This window comes from Microcaecilia unicolor, chromosome 1 (genome assembly GCF_901765095.1).
Source record: "Microcaecilia unicolor chromosome 1, aMicUni1.1, whole genome shotgun sequence".
Taxonomy (NCBI): Eukaryota; Metazoa; Chordata; class Amphibia; order Gymnophiona; family Siphonopidae; genus Microcaecilia; species Microcaecilia unicolor.
The window spans coordinates 646,058,390-646,076,667 of record NC_044031.1 but is presented as its reverse complement, the minus strand read 5'-3'; the positions used below and the strand labels follow the sequence as shown (position 1 = coordinate 646,076,667).

General features: G+C 43.7%; 1 protein-coding gene across 1 annotated transcript in view; it reads left to right on the top strand.

Annotated features, from left to right (window-relative positions):
• Positions 1-2,192: 2,192 nt before the first annotated feature.
• LOC115482491 (pepsin A-like) overlaps positions 2,193-18,278 on the top strand; it is a 32,628-nt gene continuing 16,542 nt past the window's right edge. The window contains exons 1-3 of the mRNA XM_030222300.1: positions 2,193-2,270; positions 9,602-9,758; positions 15,702-15,819. Of these exons, the coding sequence (XP_030078160.1) occupies positions 2,218-2,270; positions 9,602-9,758; positions 15,702-15,819 (328 nt within the window). The 5' untranslated portion in view covers positions 2,193-2,217. The remainder of the gene's footprint in view (positions 2,271-9,601; positions 9,759-15,701; positions 15,820-18,278) is intronic.

Sequence of the window (18,278 nt, the reverse complement as noted above, 5' to 3'; positions counted from 1 at the left end):
GATAGGGAGAAATGGAGGGGCCAGGTGACAGATGAGCATGGATGGGCATGGATTGGAAGGGCAGGACTCAGGGAGAGGGGAATTGCTGGATAGGGATGAATGGAGGGCACAGATGGCCATGGATGCATATGGATTGCAGGGCAGGCCTCAGGCAGAGAGGGGAATTGCTGGATAGGGATGAATGGAGGGGCCAGGTGACAGAGGAGCATGGATTGGAAGGGCAGGACTCAGGGAGAGGGGAATTGCTGAATAGGGATGAATGGAGGGGACAGATGGCCATGGATGGATATGGATTGCAGGACAGGCCTCAGGCAGAGAGGGGAAATGCTGAATACGGAAAAATGGAGGGGCCAGGTGACAGATGAGCATGGATGGGCATGTATTGGAAGGGCAGGACTCAGGGAGAGGGGAATTGCTGGATAGGGATGAATGGAGGGCACAGATGGCCATGGATGCATATGGATTGCAGGGCAGGCCTCAGGCAGAGAGGGGAATTGCTGGATAGGGATGAATGGAGGGGCCAGGTGACAGAGGAGCATGGATTGGAAGGGCAGGACTCAGGGAGAGGGGAATTGCTGGATAGGGATGAATGGAGGGGACAGATGGCCATGGATGGATATGGATTGCAGGACAGGCCTCAGGCAGAGAGGGGAAATGCTGGATACGGAAAAATGGAGGGGCCAGGTGACAGATGAGCATGGATGGGCATGGATTGGAAGGGCAGGACTCAGGGAGAGGGGAATTGCTGGATAGGGATGAATGGAGGGCACAGATGGCCATGGATGCATATGGATTGCAGGGCAGGCCTCAGGCAGAGAGGGGAATTGCTGGATAGGGATGAATGGAGGGGCCAGGTGACAGAGGAGCATGGATTGGAAGGGCAGGACTCAGGGAGAGAGGAATTGCTGGATAGGGATGAATGGAGGGGACAGATGGCCATGGATGGATATGGATTGCAGAACAGGCCTCAGGCAGAGAGGGGAAATGCAGGATAGGGAAAAATGGAGGGGCCAGATGACAAAGGAGCATGGATGGGCATGGATTGGAAGGGCAGGACTCAGGGAGAGGGGAATTGCTGGATAGGGATGAATGGAGGGCACAGATGGCCATGGATGCATATGGATTGCAGGGCAGGCCTCAGGCAGAGAGGGGAATTGCTGGATAGGGATGAATGGAGGGGCCAGGTGACAGAGGAGCATGGATTGGAAGGGCAGGACTCAGGGAGAGAGGAATTGCTGGATAGGGATGAATGGAGGGGACAGATGGCCATGGATGGATATGGATTGCAGAACAGGCCTCAGGCAGAGAGGGGAAATGCAGGATAGGGAAAAATGGAGGGGCCAGATGACAAAGGAGCATGGATGGGCATGGATTGGAAGGGCAAGACTCAGGGAGAGGGGAATTGCTGAATAGGGATGAATGGAGGGAACAGATGGCCATGGATGCATATGGATTACAGGGCAGGCCTCAGGGAGACAGCGGAATTGCTGGATAGGGATGAATGGAGGGGCCAGGTGACAGAGGAGCATGGATTGGACTCACACTTTCACTCTGACTCTCAAACACTCACTCTCACATACACTCTCCCAAACATACACACTCCGAGGAAAACCTTGCTAGCGCCCGTTTCATTTGTGTCAGAAACGGGCCTTTTTTACTAGTAAATAAATAAATCCTAATAAAAATTTCAGAAGTTGGAGAGCAAGGCCAGTGCCAGGCAGACTTCTAGGGTCTCTGCCATGAAAATGGTAAGGACAAATCAAGATCAAGTATACATATGTAGTATCCTTACCTCTGGGTCCACAAAAGACCCAGATCTTTAATACTGGTAGCTGAACATGACCTGGCATTCAGTATCTGGATCTAATACGGCCTGTGGAGGTCAGTAGTTTTTAAACCACTGACCGCCTTGGGCTGAATATCACCCTGTTTGTACTTAGTACCTGAGCTATAATGTTAGGATATTAATAATAAAGCTTTGGAGGATAATATGCTAATGGCATTCTTTAATGGTTGTAGATATGAAACTATTACTGTATAACCTTTTCCCAAGAACACTGGAAAAGATTCAGAATTTAACACTTCTGTTTAACTCTCTATGACTTTGCTGGAGCTGGGAAGGTTGTTGATAGGTGAGCTGAGCTATATAAAGGTTCACCTCACCACTTTCTATTCTCCCAGTTAAGATTCAGGACTTTCCTGTCAGACGGAAGAACCATGAAGTGGCTGGTTCTTCTGGTGTCTGTGGCCCTTTCGGAGTGTCTGGTGAAGTAAGCAATGTTGACTCCTGAGATTAATACCTTCAGATGCATTTTCTAGCACATTTCCTGTTTTTTTAAGGGACATGAACGAATTGTCCGGGAAAAGAAAAGGTGCTCTGGGGTGAAGACACCCTCATTTTAATGCGAATCAGAGGGTACCCTAGGGGTTATAAAGATGGAGACAGCATTCTCCCATTGTAGGACAGAGAAAATTCTGGGGAAGGTAAAGGGAGAACTGGGGTGAAAAGCATGAAGATAGTCCTGAAAGAGAGAAAGTTTGGAAGTTTATCCAGATTCATAGTCATCCTCACTAGTATAGGTAAAGTGTGTAAACTTTTCTTAGAATGAGACAGAAGAAGTTCTAGCATATGGAGATACCCTTCTTCTAAAGAAAGCTTGGAAGTCTTGAATTAAGGAGACCATGTGGTCAAAGAAAGCCTATGAAATTGTCAAAAAATATTAGGCAAAGAAATGTTATGGTACTGTTAAAAACTAAGGTGTCCTTTTACTCAGGTTTGCTGAAAAATGGACTGCGGTAGTGTAGGCGCGTGTTACGGATGCACACAGATCCATTTTTCAGTTCACCTGTAAAAAAAGGCCTTTTAAATTTTTTGCCAAAAATTGGCACGCTGTTCATATTGGGTCTGAGACCTTACCGGCAGCCATTAACATAGCAGTAAGGTCTCTCATGTTAACTGTGCGGTAATCGCCTATGCGTGTCAAGTCACAGTTACCACCCAATTTTCACTGTGCGCCAAAAAATAAAATATATTTCTGGCGCGCATAGCGGATGCACGTCAAAAATGAAATTACTGCACAGGCCATACAGTAGCCGGGTATGCATAGGCGCCTAGGCGGCTTAGTATCAGGGCCCCTGGGAGTCCAATATTCAGTCAGTGGCCGCCGACTGCTTTGAATATCCGGTTATTTTTAAGCCAGTTAAGACATAGTCGATATTCAGCACTTAAGCAGGCCATGGTTTACCGCATAAAAATAGGACAGACTTTTATGCAGTCCCATTTATGCAATAAACCTGGCCACTTAAGGACTGAATATCAGCATTTATGTGGCTGAGTGCTGACTCCACCCGCAGAAGACCCCCCAACATAACTGACTTTATTTCAGCATTAGCTGTGATATTCAGTGGCATTTAGCTGGTTAAGTGCCACTGAATATTAAAGGCTAGTACTGACCAAGCAATTTATCCAGTCAGCAGCCAGCTCAGTCGCTTTGAATATTGAGCCCTAGGTGCATAAGTTCATTACTGGCATGAATTTGATTACATAAAAATGAGCTATTCCAGGCAATGTTTAATGCATGTGTTATAAAACTATGTATGAAACCAATTTTAAACAATATACAGGTAACTGATATGCTGGAAACATGCAAAATGAACACCATAGTTTTGAAATGGGTAAAATCATGTACGTACAGTTAGAGGTTTGAGTGTGGACAAGAGCATTTCTATATACTGAAGTGGGTGCTTATAGCATTGTACATAACATTTGTACATAAAAATAGGCACTCAGAAAACACAGCACCCAGACCGTGAAGGTGACTAGGCACATCTGTTGCATCTATTGCATTTATAAAACAGCCTATCCCACAACTCTTGTAGGAAGTTACACTACCTTTGTGTATGCTCAGGAAGGAATCACTGCTGATCTTGCCCCCACTCTGTCCCCGGGAATACCTGTGCATAATCACATAAAAGCAGGTTTTTCAAGCACCTGTTTTTATGCAAGTATATGCTGGGTGAATTTCCTAAGTACTACTACTACTTAACATTTCTAAAGCGCTACTAGGGTTACGCAGCGCTGTACAGTTTAACAAAGAAGGACAGTCCCTGCTCAAAGGAGCTTACAATCTAATGGACAAAAACCCTACCCTTTGTTTTCTGTCCAATAACCAATTCTCAATCCACTGAAGAACATTACTTCATATCCCATGACTTCCCAATTTTCTCAGGAGTTTCCCATGAGGAAATCCGTCAAAAGCTCTCTGGAAATCCAGATACACTACATCCATTATTTATTTCTAGGATAAGCAGCATAAAACCTACTTTACTGTTTTAGGATCTTGCCAGGTACTTGTAACCTGGATTGACCACTGTTGGAAACAGGACTTCAGTCTGTCCCAGCATGGCAACACTTATGTTCTTACTGTAAAGGATTGGTTTCTACCAGTCAAAGGTGGTGTTAAAATGGTTAACATCAAAGTTGAACAAGTTCAATCACAGAAGCCTATATATCTGCTCTTTTTTGCTCTTCCAGGTAAAGCTGTAGAGCTTGTGGATCATAAAAGAACTGTAAAGTGTATAAAATGCTGTTCACTTATAATATTACCCCCTTAGAGAGTCATTTTGTAACAGAGCGCTTGGGGCCAGATTCTGTAAATGGCGCTCAAAATTAGATCCTGGAAAAATTGGTGTGAAACGCTATTCTATAAATAGCCCTTAACAGAATAGCATTTAAGTGGTTAACTTAGAGGGGCATAATCGAACGGTGCCGCAAAGAGCAGTCCCGAACCTTATTATCGAAAAAGATGGCTGGCCATCATTCATTTCGATAATACGGTTCAGGCCGGCCAAATGTCAGAGATGGCCGGGTTTGAGATGGCTGGCATCGGTTTTCGCTGATAATGGAAACTAATGCCGGCAATCTCAAACCCGGCCAAATCCAAGGCATTTGGTCGTGGGAGGAGCCAGCATTTGTAGTGCACTGGTCCCCCTCACATGCCAGGACACCAACCGGGCACCCTAGGGTGCACTGCAGTGGACTTCAAAAATAGCTCCAAGGTGCATAGCTCCCTTACCTTGTGTGCTGAGCCCCCCAAAACCCACTCCCCACAACTGTACACCACTACTATAGCCATTAGGGATAAAGGGGGGCACCTACATGTGGGTACAGTGGGTTTTGGGGAGTTTTGAAGGGCTTAACATTTACCACCACAAATGTAACAGGTAGGGGGGGATGGGCCTGGGTCCACCTGCCTGAAGTGCACTGCAACCACTAAATACTGCTCCAGGGACCTGCATACTGCTGTCAGGGAGCTGGGTATGACATTTAAGGCTGACATAGAGGCTGGCAAAAAATATATTTTTTTTTGGGTGGGAGGGGGTTGGTGACCACTGGGGGAGTAAGGGGAGGTCATCCCCGATTCCCTCTGGTGGTCATTTGGTCAGTTGGGGCACCTTTTTGAAGCTTGGTCCTGAAAAAAAATGGACCAAGTGAAGCCGGCGAAATGCTTGTCAAGGCCAGCTTTCTTTTATCCATTATCGGGTGAAGCCAGCCATCTAAAAAAACGCCCCCATCCCACCCCCGTCCCGCCTTCGCTACCCTACCGACATGCCCCCTTGAAGCTTGGCCGGCTCCACGACGGAAAGCAGTTGGCACTGGCCAAAATCGGCTTTCGATTATACCGATTTGGCCGGGTTCAGGAGATCGTCGGCCATCTCCCAATTTGTGTCGGAAGATGGCCGGCGATCTCCTTCAAAAATGAGCCGGTTAGGGTGCCAGACTTACGCCTGCTAAAACCTGCTGTAAATACTAGCATCCAATATTCTGTAACTATGCCCCCAAGTTTGGCTGGTGGGGGTTTCCATGCCTCACCAGTAGAAGCCTTCCTCCAGTGATGTTTGCTGCCGTGATAACTACCCTGCTTCCTCCCCCCACTCGCATGCATTTTAGTGAAATTGAGCATGCACGAGGCTTTGCGCATGCTCAATTTCATGAAAACCAAGCATGCATGGGGGGGGGGGGAGATAAGCATGGCAGGCATCGCGGTGGTGAATATCGCTGAAGGAAGGCTTCTGCTAGTGGGGCTTGGGGACCCCCGCCAGTCCAGGTATGTGGGGCTGCGGCAAGGGAGGAGAGCAGTGGGCGGTGCAAAATGTGCCCCAACATCCTTGGAGTCAGGCCTCCCCAAATTGTGCCTGAACTATCTGTGCAAATTTTTTGGAACACCCCTGACATGCTCATGCTCCTCCCATGGCCACACCTCCTTTTCAGTCACACTCTATGGGAGTTAGGTGCATTGCCTTATACATTAGTTCTCAGCCAAATGCAAGTGAAAATATTAATGAGTGCCAATTAACACAAATAATTGGTTGTTAGCACCCAATTATTGATGTCATTGAGCTCATTAAGCAGTTAATTTATGCATGCATCTCAGTTGCGCGTGCTAATTTGGGCACCATATATAGAGTCCAGGAGTTAGGCTGGAAAAGAATTTAGCGCCTGTGTTGCACCTTTCTATAAAGGCAAGATATGAAAAGGTCCTGCAGAAAGATGCACCTCCTTCATGGCAGATGTGAATGGGGCATTTTCGATATGTCTAAATCTGGTTTTGGACATTTTGCTGAAAACATCCAAATCAAGTGATTCAATGGCCATTTTTGAACCTAAAAAACGTCTAGTTTTTTTGTTTCGAAAATGCCATTTCCTAGACATTTTGTGCTCAGTGCTTTTTACTTTTGTGATCATTTTCAGAGAAAAAAAAAGTCAAAGGGAAAAATGTACGAAAACAAGCCATTGGGACGTATGGTGGTGGTGGTGGGGGGGGGGGGGGCAGCATTCTTTGTAGACTGCCACACAGACATCCCAGCCGAGTAGTGGTACACCATAGGGGGTGCTGCAGTGGACTTCATATAAAAGGTCACAGGTACACATCTCACTGGGGGAGTTGGGGGGGGGGGAGGCCTGCCTTATTTCCTCCAGTGGTCATCTTGTCATTTAGGGCACCTTTTTGTGACTTAGTCATGATTGAAACAGGTCTAGAACAAAACATCTAACTTTTAGATGGACATTTTGGCTTTGTTCCATAATGACAGAAAAACATCCAAGTTTTGAGACTGCACAAATCTCACCCCCAACATGTCCCCTTGTGATTTAGATGTACTGCAGCTGAACGGCATAGAAAAACATCTTATAAATGGGTTTCGAAAATAGCAACGTGGCCGTTTGGGCAAAAAGCCTTGTCCATCTGCCACTTTGTGCCATTTTTTGGATGTTTTTCAGTTTTGAAAATGAGTCCCATAACTTCTCCATCTGACGTTAGGCACTCATACATGCATTTTATAAGATTTGTATTTGATACATACCACCTTTGTTGAAAGCAAAACAAGGCAGTTTATAATAAAAATTAGGAAACAGAAACGAACACCAATTTATCAAACAGTAAAGAGTAGAAGGAGAAAAATATGTGTAGATAATAAACACAGTTATGCACCCTGGAGTAGAGTCAAAGGGCAAAGGTCAAAAATCATGAGGCCCAGGAACTTATGATCTCATATGATATCCTTACGGGTAAACAGGCCTGGGAAAGGAGGAAGCATAAACAAACATGGGAATGTGGTTTAGCAGGTGAGAGAAACCAGATAGGTTTGAAAGAAGACCAGATGATCCCGTGTAAGATAACTGGCTGAAGGCTTGTAAATCATTGTTAAACAAAAGTGTATAAAAATAGCTGTTTCAGTCCAGTATGTTGGAGCGATAGATACAGCCAGCATATTTATGCAGTAGTTTTATCCTCCCATGAGAAAATATTAATTGTATCAATATACTTGGTAAGTGAATAAAAATACTTTCTCATAAGCATATAGCCTTGGTCTTTTATCTCTACAAATTGTGGATGACTGATATATGGAGATTTGGAGAGGTGGTAAAAAGACCTAAACATTTACATTGGTGACTTCCTGACCGACTGTGTTGTTTAACACGAACATTGGTAAGTGACATCTTTTACATATGCCATGATAGAGAAGGGAGACAAAAAGAAACACTGGGTTGGGCCACTCCCTTCCCAACTTCAGCCATTCTCTGTCCGCAGGAACACCTACATGTATACCACATAAAAGTATGCATTTGAGGTACATTTTTTAACATAGGTGCTAATGTTTACATGGTGAGGGCTGGATTCAGTAAATGGTACCCAGTGCTATTCTATAAAGGGTGCTCTGGGATGAGCGCACTTCATGGAATAGCATTGGGTGCCAAACTCTGCACTCAACTTTGAGTGCAAGGACTTACACCAGCTGAAACCAGGTATAAATCCTGGTGCGCAAATTGGGTGTGCACCTGCGGTATTCTATAACATTGTGTGCAGTTTTCTGGAATGCCCTGACCTGCCCATGCCACTGCCATGGCCACATCCCCTTTTCAGTTACACGCAAACACACATAGGTGCTATCCTATAACCAAGCGTGTAAGTGTATCTGCATAGCAATCTGCCATTTCAGTCCCGTTTTGTCATTTCTGAACCAAATGTTGGGCGCTTAATTAGTGTCTAACTTTAGGCACCATTTATAGAATTGCCCAGCAAATGCACACTTATGTACGTAAAGTATTGAACTTATTTTGAAATCTAGGAGTAAGCATTTACATCTAATATAATCTAGTCTAATCTGTTTTATATTTCATATATCATCTTGATTACTGCAATACAGTCTACTGTGGTATTACTTCTCAACTGCGTCAACTCCAAACTCTTCAAAACTCAGCCTTTTATGTAATGCTAACAGACATGACCATGTTACCTCACTTTTATTGGTTACTTATTAAATATCGTCTTTGGTTTAAGGTTATCTGTATTACTCATAAATCTCTGCAGTTTGTCCCTAACAATCCTTTGCACGTATGCCCATGTATTGTGAGCCCTCTACACTCACCAGCTGGTTCTTCCATCTCCTAAATTGGCCCGTTTTGAGTCAACATGCAATTCAGCTTTTTTTCCTTCTTATCCCAATTCTTCTGGAAAATTTTGCCATCTCCCACCAGTTCAGAACGTTCGTTTCCTAAGTTTAGTTTAAAATCCCACTTCTTTTAGTCTGCTTTTGGAGTTCTAGAACAGTAAGATTTGGTTGACCTGAGGTCTAATCCATCCTTGGGTTTTGGCTGGTGTTTTAACACTTTCCTTTAATTTGAGTGTATGATCGTACTCTTTCCTATCCTAAATGGAATTCTCTTATTTTAACTGTTTATTTTTATTATAAACTGCTGTGACCTGTACCCAGAAATGGTGATTTAATAAATTGTTTTAATAGACATAAACATTATCCCCAATCAGAGTCCAGAATGGTTAACAAGGAGATAAATTCAAATATATAACAAAATACCGTTATAAAGATACAAATCTGGCATCCCATCTGCATATCTTCACAGCTTTCTCCGAGGTGACTCCCAGGTCCACTTGCAAACTTCAGGCTGTTTTCTGAAACATCTAGAATTTTTGAAAGAATAAAGAAAACTGTTTTAAAACCTGTCTAACTCTATGTCTCTATTTGTGCTGTTCTCTATCTGTGTACTTCCCTCTCTCTCTTTTGTGGTCTCTTCCTTTTCAAGGGTTCCTCTGAGGAGAGGAAAATCTCTGCGGCAGAGACTGGAAGAGCATGGCTTATTAGAGGAATTCCTAAAGACTCATCCCTACAATCTGCCCAGCAGCAGCAGCCTGGACTTTAATGCTGAAGAGTCTATTGTACCACTGGTGAACCACTTAGATGTAAGTACCTCTGAGAAATGTGACTGCACAACACACTCTGCATTAACTCTGTAGCAGTACTGGCCTGCAGTCCTCCATAAAGAATAATTTTAAAGCCTAACTATACTAATCTAGAAAACAGAAGGGTGTATATAATCTCTTAAGATGTCGATAAAACATATCAGTTCTTAGGGATACAAGATATGGTTTAAGAAAGGGCTGTACCAAGCTATAATTGTACCCAGTGAGACTCGCCAACCAAGGCACCCCTACCCCCAACCCTCTTGAGCATCAATCCCACTCCAGAAGCCCTACCCTAAAATCTCCCTGAAGCTCCCACTTAAACATATCTATCCCCATCCCCAAAGCCCCCCATAGAAGAATCTCTACTTCCTGAAGACCGTCCCCAAGTGCATCAATCCCCTTCCCAAGGTCCTCTCCCCACCCCCCTGTAGTCCACCTGGGCCTGGAAGCTCTGGTAGTGTAGAGTGAGCAGTATTTCTCAGTTGCTAATGTTCTAGTTTCAAAATGGTGGCTGCAACCTCTGCCGGTAGTCTACTGCTAAATGTCGAGGCCACCATTTTGAACTTAGAGCCAGCACGGGCAGCAGTGACTGGGAATTGCTTCTAACCACCCTATCCTAGGCCTCGAGGGCATCCTTCAAGTAGGTCCCGAGGACAGGGCTATGGGGAGTTGGGAGTCTTTGTGAAGGGAATGTACACTTTTCATGGTGGAAAAGAGGTCTTCAGGAAGGGCGGTTCTTCTGGTGAGGCTTTCAGGAGGACGATAGATGCAGTTGTGAGGGGAGTGTAGGGATAGGAAAGAATGTGCTGAATACCTTGTGGAACATAGGAAAAGGAAAGGAAAATGCTGGCCAAGCAGAGGAGGCAGAGAGGTAATGGATGGAGCACAGTTTTGGTGCTCCCATCTCCCTTGTGCTCAGGTCTGGATTTTTCAGATTGTGCTAATTATCGCCCTGTCTCCAACCTAGTGTGTGCATCAAAACTGTTAGAACATCTTTACTTTACAACATTTAATGTTTGTTTTGCCTCACCTAAAGCTAGAAGTGTTCCAGCAACTTTCAGAGTTTACTGAGAAATCCAAGGCCTTATACCCCCACCAGTCAGGTTTGAAGGATGGGTCAGATCACTGAAACAATTCTTGCTGCAGTCTTTAATGGCATTCATAAGTGTTTTCTGCCCTGGATTTTCAATGCCAGTGCCCTGACATAAACTGGCATTGAATATTTGGAACTAATTCTGTCCACGGTGGACAGCATTTAAAAAAACACTGACCACCAGGGATGGAATTTTGCCCGGATAGTTTTTAGACTGAATACAAATTTATTTCCCCCACCATTTCAACCTTCTTCTGAGTGTCCACAAACTCACCTAGAGTCATGTGCAGCAGAATACTGGAGAAAACAAGAAACTGACATAAAAAAAAATATGCATGCTGCTTTTTAACTAGGTATAACAAACACAAAATAAAAATCAAGAATGCCACAAAGGATCCCTATGGCACTTTACATCTCTCCTTGAAGCAAATAAACCACATGAACTTGTGATCTATAGAAGTCAGTTCTGACCAGGAATAGCAGCTATCGGTCATGCCAAATTATGTTATGTAGGAATTCTGCTACCAAAGATTTTGTCATGTATACAATTAACTAGGATCACTACTGTATTCCCTTATTTCCTTGGAAGCTTTAACACCCTATATCCAAACATGCCCTGGGGACTCCATGGCCAAGTGGATTTTCAGGATGTCCACAGTGAATATGCATGACATTGACTTACATACATTACAGACCCAGAACATACAAAAAGATTTCATGCATATTCTTTATCAATATCTTGAAAAAAACAACTGGCTGTAGGGTTTCTGGTTTCAAGAAACCTTGTTCTAAGCTGTAGCATTATCGTCAACATATATATTGTTACTTTTGATTTCTGGTAGCCGTGGTGGACCTGTAAAATACTAGAGTCTTTTTAGGCTGTGATACCTTTTAAAGGGCTCTTAAGATATCTGGAGGGGCATTTTTTATATGACACCTAAATCTGATTTTGGATGTTTTGCTGAAAACGTCCAAAAATCGGCGATGAACGTAGCAACTTTCAAGCCAGAAAACGTCTTTCTTTTTGTTTTGAAAATGGCCATCTGCTAGATGTTTTGTGCTCAGTGTGCCTACCTTTTTGGACCATTACAAAAAAAGGTCCAAGGGGAAAATGCATTAAAACAAGCCATTGGGAAGTATGGGGGGGGGGAGGGGGGGCAGCATTCTTTGTAGCTTGGCCACACAAACATCCCAGCAGAGCAGCGGGGTACCCTAGAGGGCACTGCAGTATAAAAGGTCCCACGTACATAAAAAAAAAAGGTCCCAGGTACACATCTCACAGTTATGCCCTTATATTGTATGGTAAGCCCTCCAAAACCTACCAAAAACCTACTGTACCAAACTTACACCATTACAATAGCCCTTATGTCTGCAGGTGTCACCAATATGTGGGTACAGTAGGTTTTTGATGGGTTTTGGAGGGTTCACACTTTCCACCACAAGTGTAGCAGGTAAAGTGGGATATAGGCCTGGGTCCCCTTCTCTATAGTGCACTGTACCAGCCACTAGGCTACTGCAGGGACCTGCTTACTGCTCTAATAGGACTGGCTATAATATCTGAAGCTGTCATAGAGGTTGGTATGTACTGTTTCATTCACATCTTTGGGGGGTGGGAGGGGGTCATGCCTTCATCTCTCATCTGCTCATTGGGAGGGGTATAATCAAAAGGGGCCGCCCATCTCTAATGACGGCCCCATAAAGCGGCTTACCCGACCGTATTATCGAAACAAGATGGCCGGCCATCTTTCATTTCAATAATACGGTCGGGGCTGGCCAAATCTCAACATTTGGGCCACCCTTAGAGATCACTGGCGTTAGAGATCGCCGCCATTGTTTTTCACCAATAATGGAAACTAATGGCAGCCATCTCAAACCCGGCCAAATCCAAGCCATTTGGTCATGGGAGGAGCCAGCATTTGTAGTGCACTGGTCATCCTCACATGCCAAGACACCAACCGGGCACTCTAGGGGGCACTACAGTGGACTTCACAAATTGATCCCAGGTGCATAGCGCCCTTACGTTGGATGCCCCCCAAACCCCCCCAACACCCACTCCCCACAACTGTACACCACTACCATAGCCCTTAGGGATGAAGGGAGGCACCTACATGTGGGTACAGTGGGTTTCGGGTGGGTTTTGGAGGGCTCACATTTACCACCATAAGTGTAACAGGTAGGGGGGGATGGGCCTGGGTCCGCCTGCCTGAAGTGCACTGCAGTACCCACTAAAACTGCTCCAGGGACCTGCATAGTGCTGTGATAGAGCTGGGTATGTCATTTGAGGCTGGCATAGAGGCTAGCAAAAAAATGCTTTTAAATTATTTTTGGGTGGGAGGGGGTTAGTGACCACTGGGGGAGTAAGGGGAGGTGATCCCTGATTCCCTCCGGTGGTCATCTGGTCAGTTCGGGCACCTTTTTGAAGGCTTGGTCGTGAGCAAAAAAGGACCAAGTAAAGTCAGCCAAATGCTCGTCAGAGCCGGCCTTCTTTTTTCCATTATCGGCTGAAGCCGGTCATCTCTTAACCACGCCCCTGTCCCGCCTTAGGTACACTGCCAACACGCCCCCTTGAACTTTGGCCGGTCCTGGGACGGAAAGCAGATGAAGCCGGCCAAAATCGGCTTTCGATTATACCGATTTGGCCGGGCTTAGGAGAAGGCCGGCCATCTCCCGATTTGTGTCGGAAGATGGCCGCCCTTCTCTTTTGAAAATAAGCAGGTGGGTCATTTAGGTCACCTTTTTGTGACTTAGTTGTCATTGAAACAGGTCTAGACTAAAATGTCTAACTTTTAGCCCTGGACGTTTTTGCTTTGTTCTATTATGGCAGAAGAATGTCCAAGATCTGGGAATGCCCAAATCCCACCCCTAATACGCCATTTTATGATTTGGACTCACTGCATATGAACTACATAGAAAACTGTCTTAAAAATGGGTTTCCAAAAATATCAATTGGCAAAAGAGGTCCATCTGCCGCTTTGTGACACTTTTAGGACATTTTTCTGTTTTGAAAATGAGCCCCCGATGTCTCAAAAGTATGAATTCTGAAACATTGTTTCTCCCCCCCCCCCCCCTTTAAAAGGAATCACAATCTATTAAGATTCCAATATTTATCAATTATTTATTTTTTTAAGGATTAATAATTCACAAATCCAAACGCCTATATATAAAACATTACAATAATGACAATCACACAACAATAAAACACAGTAAGCCAATCAGGATAAATAAATAAATAAAAGATTGCTGGTTAATGCTACACTCCATATGTTATAAATACTAAATGTACACCTAAAAAAATGTTAAAGATTTCATAAAACATTTTTGATTTGGATTTAGACTTTAAATTTAATTCTTGCCTTTTCAAACTCAGGATAGACTATATTCCAGTACAATACATATTTCTCTGCCCCAGAGATGTCACACTTATCCCCTTGTTTACTAAGCCACACTAGTGGTTGGTGGTGTGCAAATGCCGAGACAGACCGTTCACTGTGAATGGGCTGTATCGGCATTGCCCAGCAGCAGCCAATGGTGCAGCTTAGTAAACTGGGGGGAGGGGGTGTGGAATTGTTTATAGCTTATATTACATTTAGGAGATGTATGGTATATAGAGAGAGTACTTGGAAGTCTGTAGTATGACCAAAGAAACCAGTGGCGTAGCTATGTGGGGCCATGGGGGCCTGGGCCCCCGTAGATTTGGCCCTGGACCCCCCTGCCGCCAATTCTCCCCCACCGCCGCCGTCGCTGCCGCCTACCTTTGCTGGCGAGGGGACCCCAACCCCCACCAGCCGAGGTCCTCTTCTTCCGGTGCAAGGCTTCGTTCTGTTTCTGTGAGTCTGGCGTCCTGCTTGTAATTGTCTAAGTCTAAAAAGGAATCTTTCACTTAAAGCACCAATCTGTTTATCAATGAGAGTTTAGAGTCCAGAATAATCTCTAGTACTCTGGAATGATCCTCAATTTCCAACTTTTCACCCAAAATCAATATCAGTAATTTAGTTGGAAACTTATACCTTATACTGAGTTTATCTTGTTGGGCAGACTGGATCGACCGTACAGGTCTTTATTTGCCATCATCTACTGTGTTTCTGTGTAATTATGTCATTTGCATAACTGACATTGTTCAAGAACTAGGGGGCAACTGGGTGCCTAACTTAAGGCATCATTTATAGAATCTGGAAGATGCCCCCTAATTCTATAAAAGTTGCCTAATTTGTGCATGCAATTTAATTGAATAAGAAGCTAATTAGCACCAATAATTGGCTTTTTAATGAGCAATTACAGGGCACTAATTAGAGTAAAAATTAGCATTTATTCACAGAAATGTAGGCATAGGATCCATGCCTAAAGTTTACACGTGATCTCAAAAAGGGGACGTGGAAATGGGAAGGTCATGCATATAACAGGACGTTCCTAAATTTAATGCATGTTGTTATAAAATAACGGAGATACGCACCTAATGTAGGTGCGTACATTTGCACCATGTTTCAGTTGGTGCAAATGGCTGTTCCTAAAGTTAGGCGCGACACCCGGGCTTATGCATGATTCTATAAACCATACCTAACTTTAAGCTTGGTTATAGAATAGCACTTTTTTCAACGCTGATTTTTTTGACGCCATATCTAGCCTATAGTGTGGGAAATGTTACACCTCTGTAGAAAATATGGGCAGATGGCAGGAATCTCCTATTGGTTGAACATTCACTAATTTTACTGAAACTCGGTCTCACTAAGTTCTATTGTGTTTTACATTTGGCAAAATAAATGTTTTTAGTTCTATAGACAAATAGTACGTATTGATGCTTGTCAGATAATTCATACAATCATCAAAGGCTGATTGTTTCATATTGATAGATTGATTACTTTGGAATGATTCAGATTGGGACCCCACCACAAGATTTCACTGTGATATTTGATACTGGCTCCACAGAACTCTGGGTCCCATCCACCTACTGCCACAACTCAGCCTGTTGTAAGTAATCACTCTCTCTGAGATAACCACTACAAGCTAAATTTAAAACTCTATTCTAGGGATGTACAGGCAAAAAATGTTGAATTCCTTGGGAACCGAGAAAAGTGAGAAGGATGTGAATGCTGTCTTTCTCCCCATCTTCCTGCAGTCACTTCAGAGGAAGCAATAAAGACATGAGAGGAAACAATTAAAATAGAAAAGGAGACCTTGGAAAAAGTTAGAACATGGTAGATAACAGAAAAGCAGAATCAGTTGAAGAGTACATGCTCTAAGTATTGCAGAAAGATGGGTTTTGTTGAGTGAGCACATGGATGAAGTTTGTGATTCATTTTAATATACTTTCTAGAGCTGATTTGAGTCATTTGATCACTTCTATGAGGACAACCACTGCACCTACTGACCCTATCCCAACTCCTTAGATCCTTTAAGACCATTTGTCCATGCTATGATCGTCAAAAGCCTAACATTAGGGCTCTTCCCAGTCTTCTAGAAACTTGCTACTATTTGCCCAAAGATCAAGGACTTGTCAGGTTCTACTGCTGATCAACACAATTATAGGCCAGTTGCCAGTCTTCCATTTACATCCATAATTGTGGAAGCTGTGGTACATGAACAGCTTCTTGACTTTATCTCCAAAACACCATAGCACAGAAACTTCTCTGCTAGGTGTCACAACTATTTTCTGTCATTAGATTTTTCAGCAACTTTTGATCTGGTTGACCACTCTATTCTATTACGTCATCTTCACTCCATAGGAATCACCAATACAGTCTTAGATTGGTTTACCTCATTTCTTACCGATCGCACATTCACTGTGTCCTTTAATGATTCCACATCCAAGGCATTTAATCCTGGAGTGTGGGTCCTTCAATGATCCCTTCTTTCACCAACACTTTTCAAGGTCTTTCTTGCTCCTCTTATAACCCTGGCACAAACTCTAGGACTCACAATGTATGTATATGCTGATGATATTCAAATTCGCTTCCCCTTGGACTCTTTTTCCTCTCTAGAAGTAACTACTCTGAACTATAAGCTAATAGTGATTACAGATTGGCTCCATGCCAATCATCTGGTGTTAAACCTGTCAAAATCTAAATTTGTTCTTTTCTCATGAGCATTTGCCCCACAATTGCCCATACCCATTCTTCTCTCAGGCATTCCGGTCCCTCGAGAAGATACAGTTCATATTCTCGGGTTTATCTTAGACTCTGAGTTTTCTTTCTATCCTCAAACTTCTCGGGTAGTACTTTGTTGCTTCTACAAACTCCGATTAATTTAAGAACATAAGAACATAAGAATAGCCATACTGGGTCAGACCAGTGGTCCATCTAGCCCAGTATCCTGTTTTCCAAACAGTGGCCAAGCCAGGTCACAAGCACCTGGCAGAAACCCAAATCGTGATTCCATTCAGAATCTCAAAGATTAGTAGCATTCCAAGTAGAACCCCAAAGAATAGCAAGATTCTGGAATCCTAAAGAGTGACAAGATTCCATGCAGAATCTCATAGTAGCAACATTCATACTACAAATCCCAGGGCAAGCAGTTGCTTCCCATGTCTGTCTCAATAGCAGACTATAGACTTTTTCTCCAGGAATTTGTCTAAATCTTTTCTAAACCCAGATATGCTAACCGCTGTTGCTACAGCCTCTGGCAAAGAGTTCCAGAACTTAAGTATTCATTGAGTGAAAAAATATTTCCTCCTATTTGTTTTAAAAGTATTTCCATGTAACTTCCTTGAGTGTCCCCTAGTCTTTGGACTTTTGGAACGAGTAAAAAATTGATTTACTTCTACTTCTTCTATACCACTCAGGATTTTGTAGACCTCAATCATTATCTCCCCTCAACCGCCTCTTTTCCAAGGCATTGCAGGGATTCAGTGCTGGTATCAAAACACTGGGAATGTTGGACCACATAAAATGCAGTCCTAACTATTTGCGGTTAACTGTGGAAGTACAACACTGAATAGTGGCTATACCTAGGTAGCCTCTGGGCATGCCCAAGAGCCAAATATTCAATGACAGTGCCCGGATAGGGCCTGGTCCTGAATTTCTTTGTCTAATTTAGCTGGCATCAGTAAGTGTTTAAAGAGAGTGACCACTGCTGGCTGAATTGTGATGCGTTTACAACTTATTTTTGGCATGGTTCCCCTCACCAATCTAATAATAAGAGCAAAGGCCTATTGAGCGCAGCATCTGGTCTCCAGCAGTGGCCAGTATGAGTACCTGGTACATCCTCATGTGTTTCATGACTCCATTTCTTTTATCTTCATCCTGAACAGGTGCCTTATCTCAAATCGCAGGAAAAGGCTGCAGCCTTACTGCTATGACCACTTACACCTCATTATATCCCCCATCTCCCACACTCACACACAAGACATACCACCCAGTTACTATCCACAAGGATTGTTCCATACAATCCTTGTTATCCCCATCTGCACTTAATACCCTAGTTCACTCCTT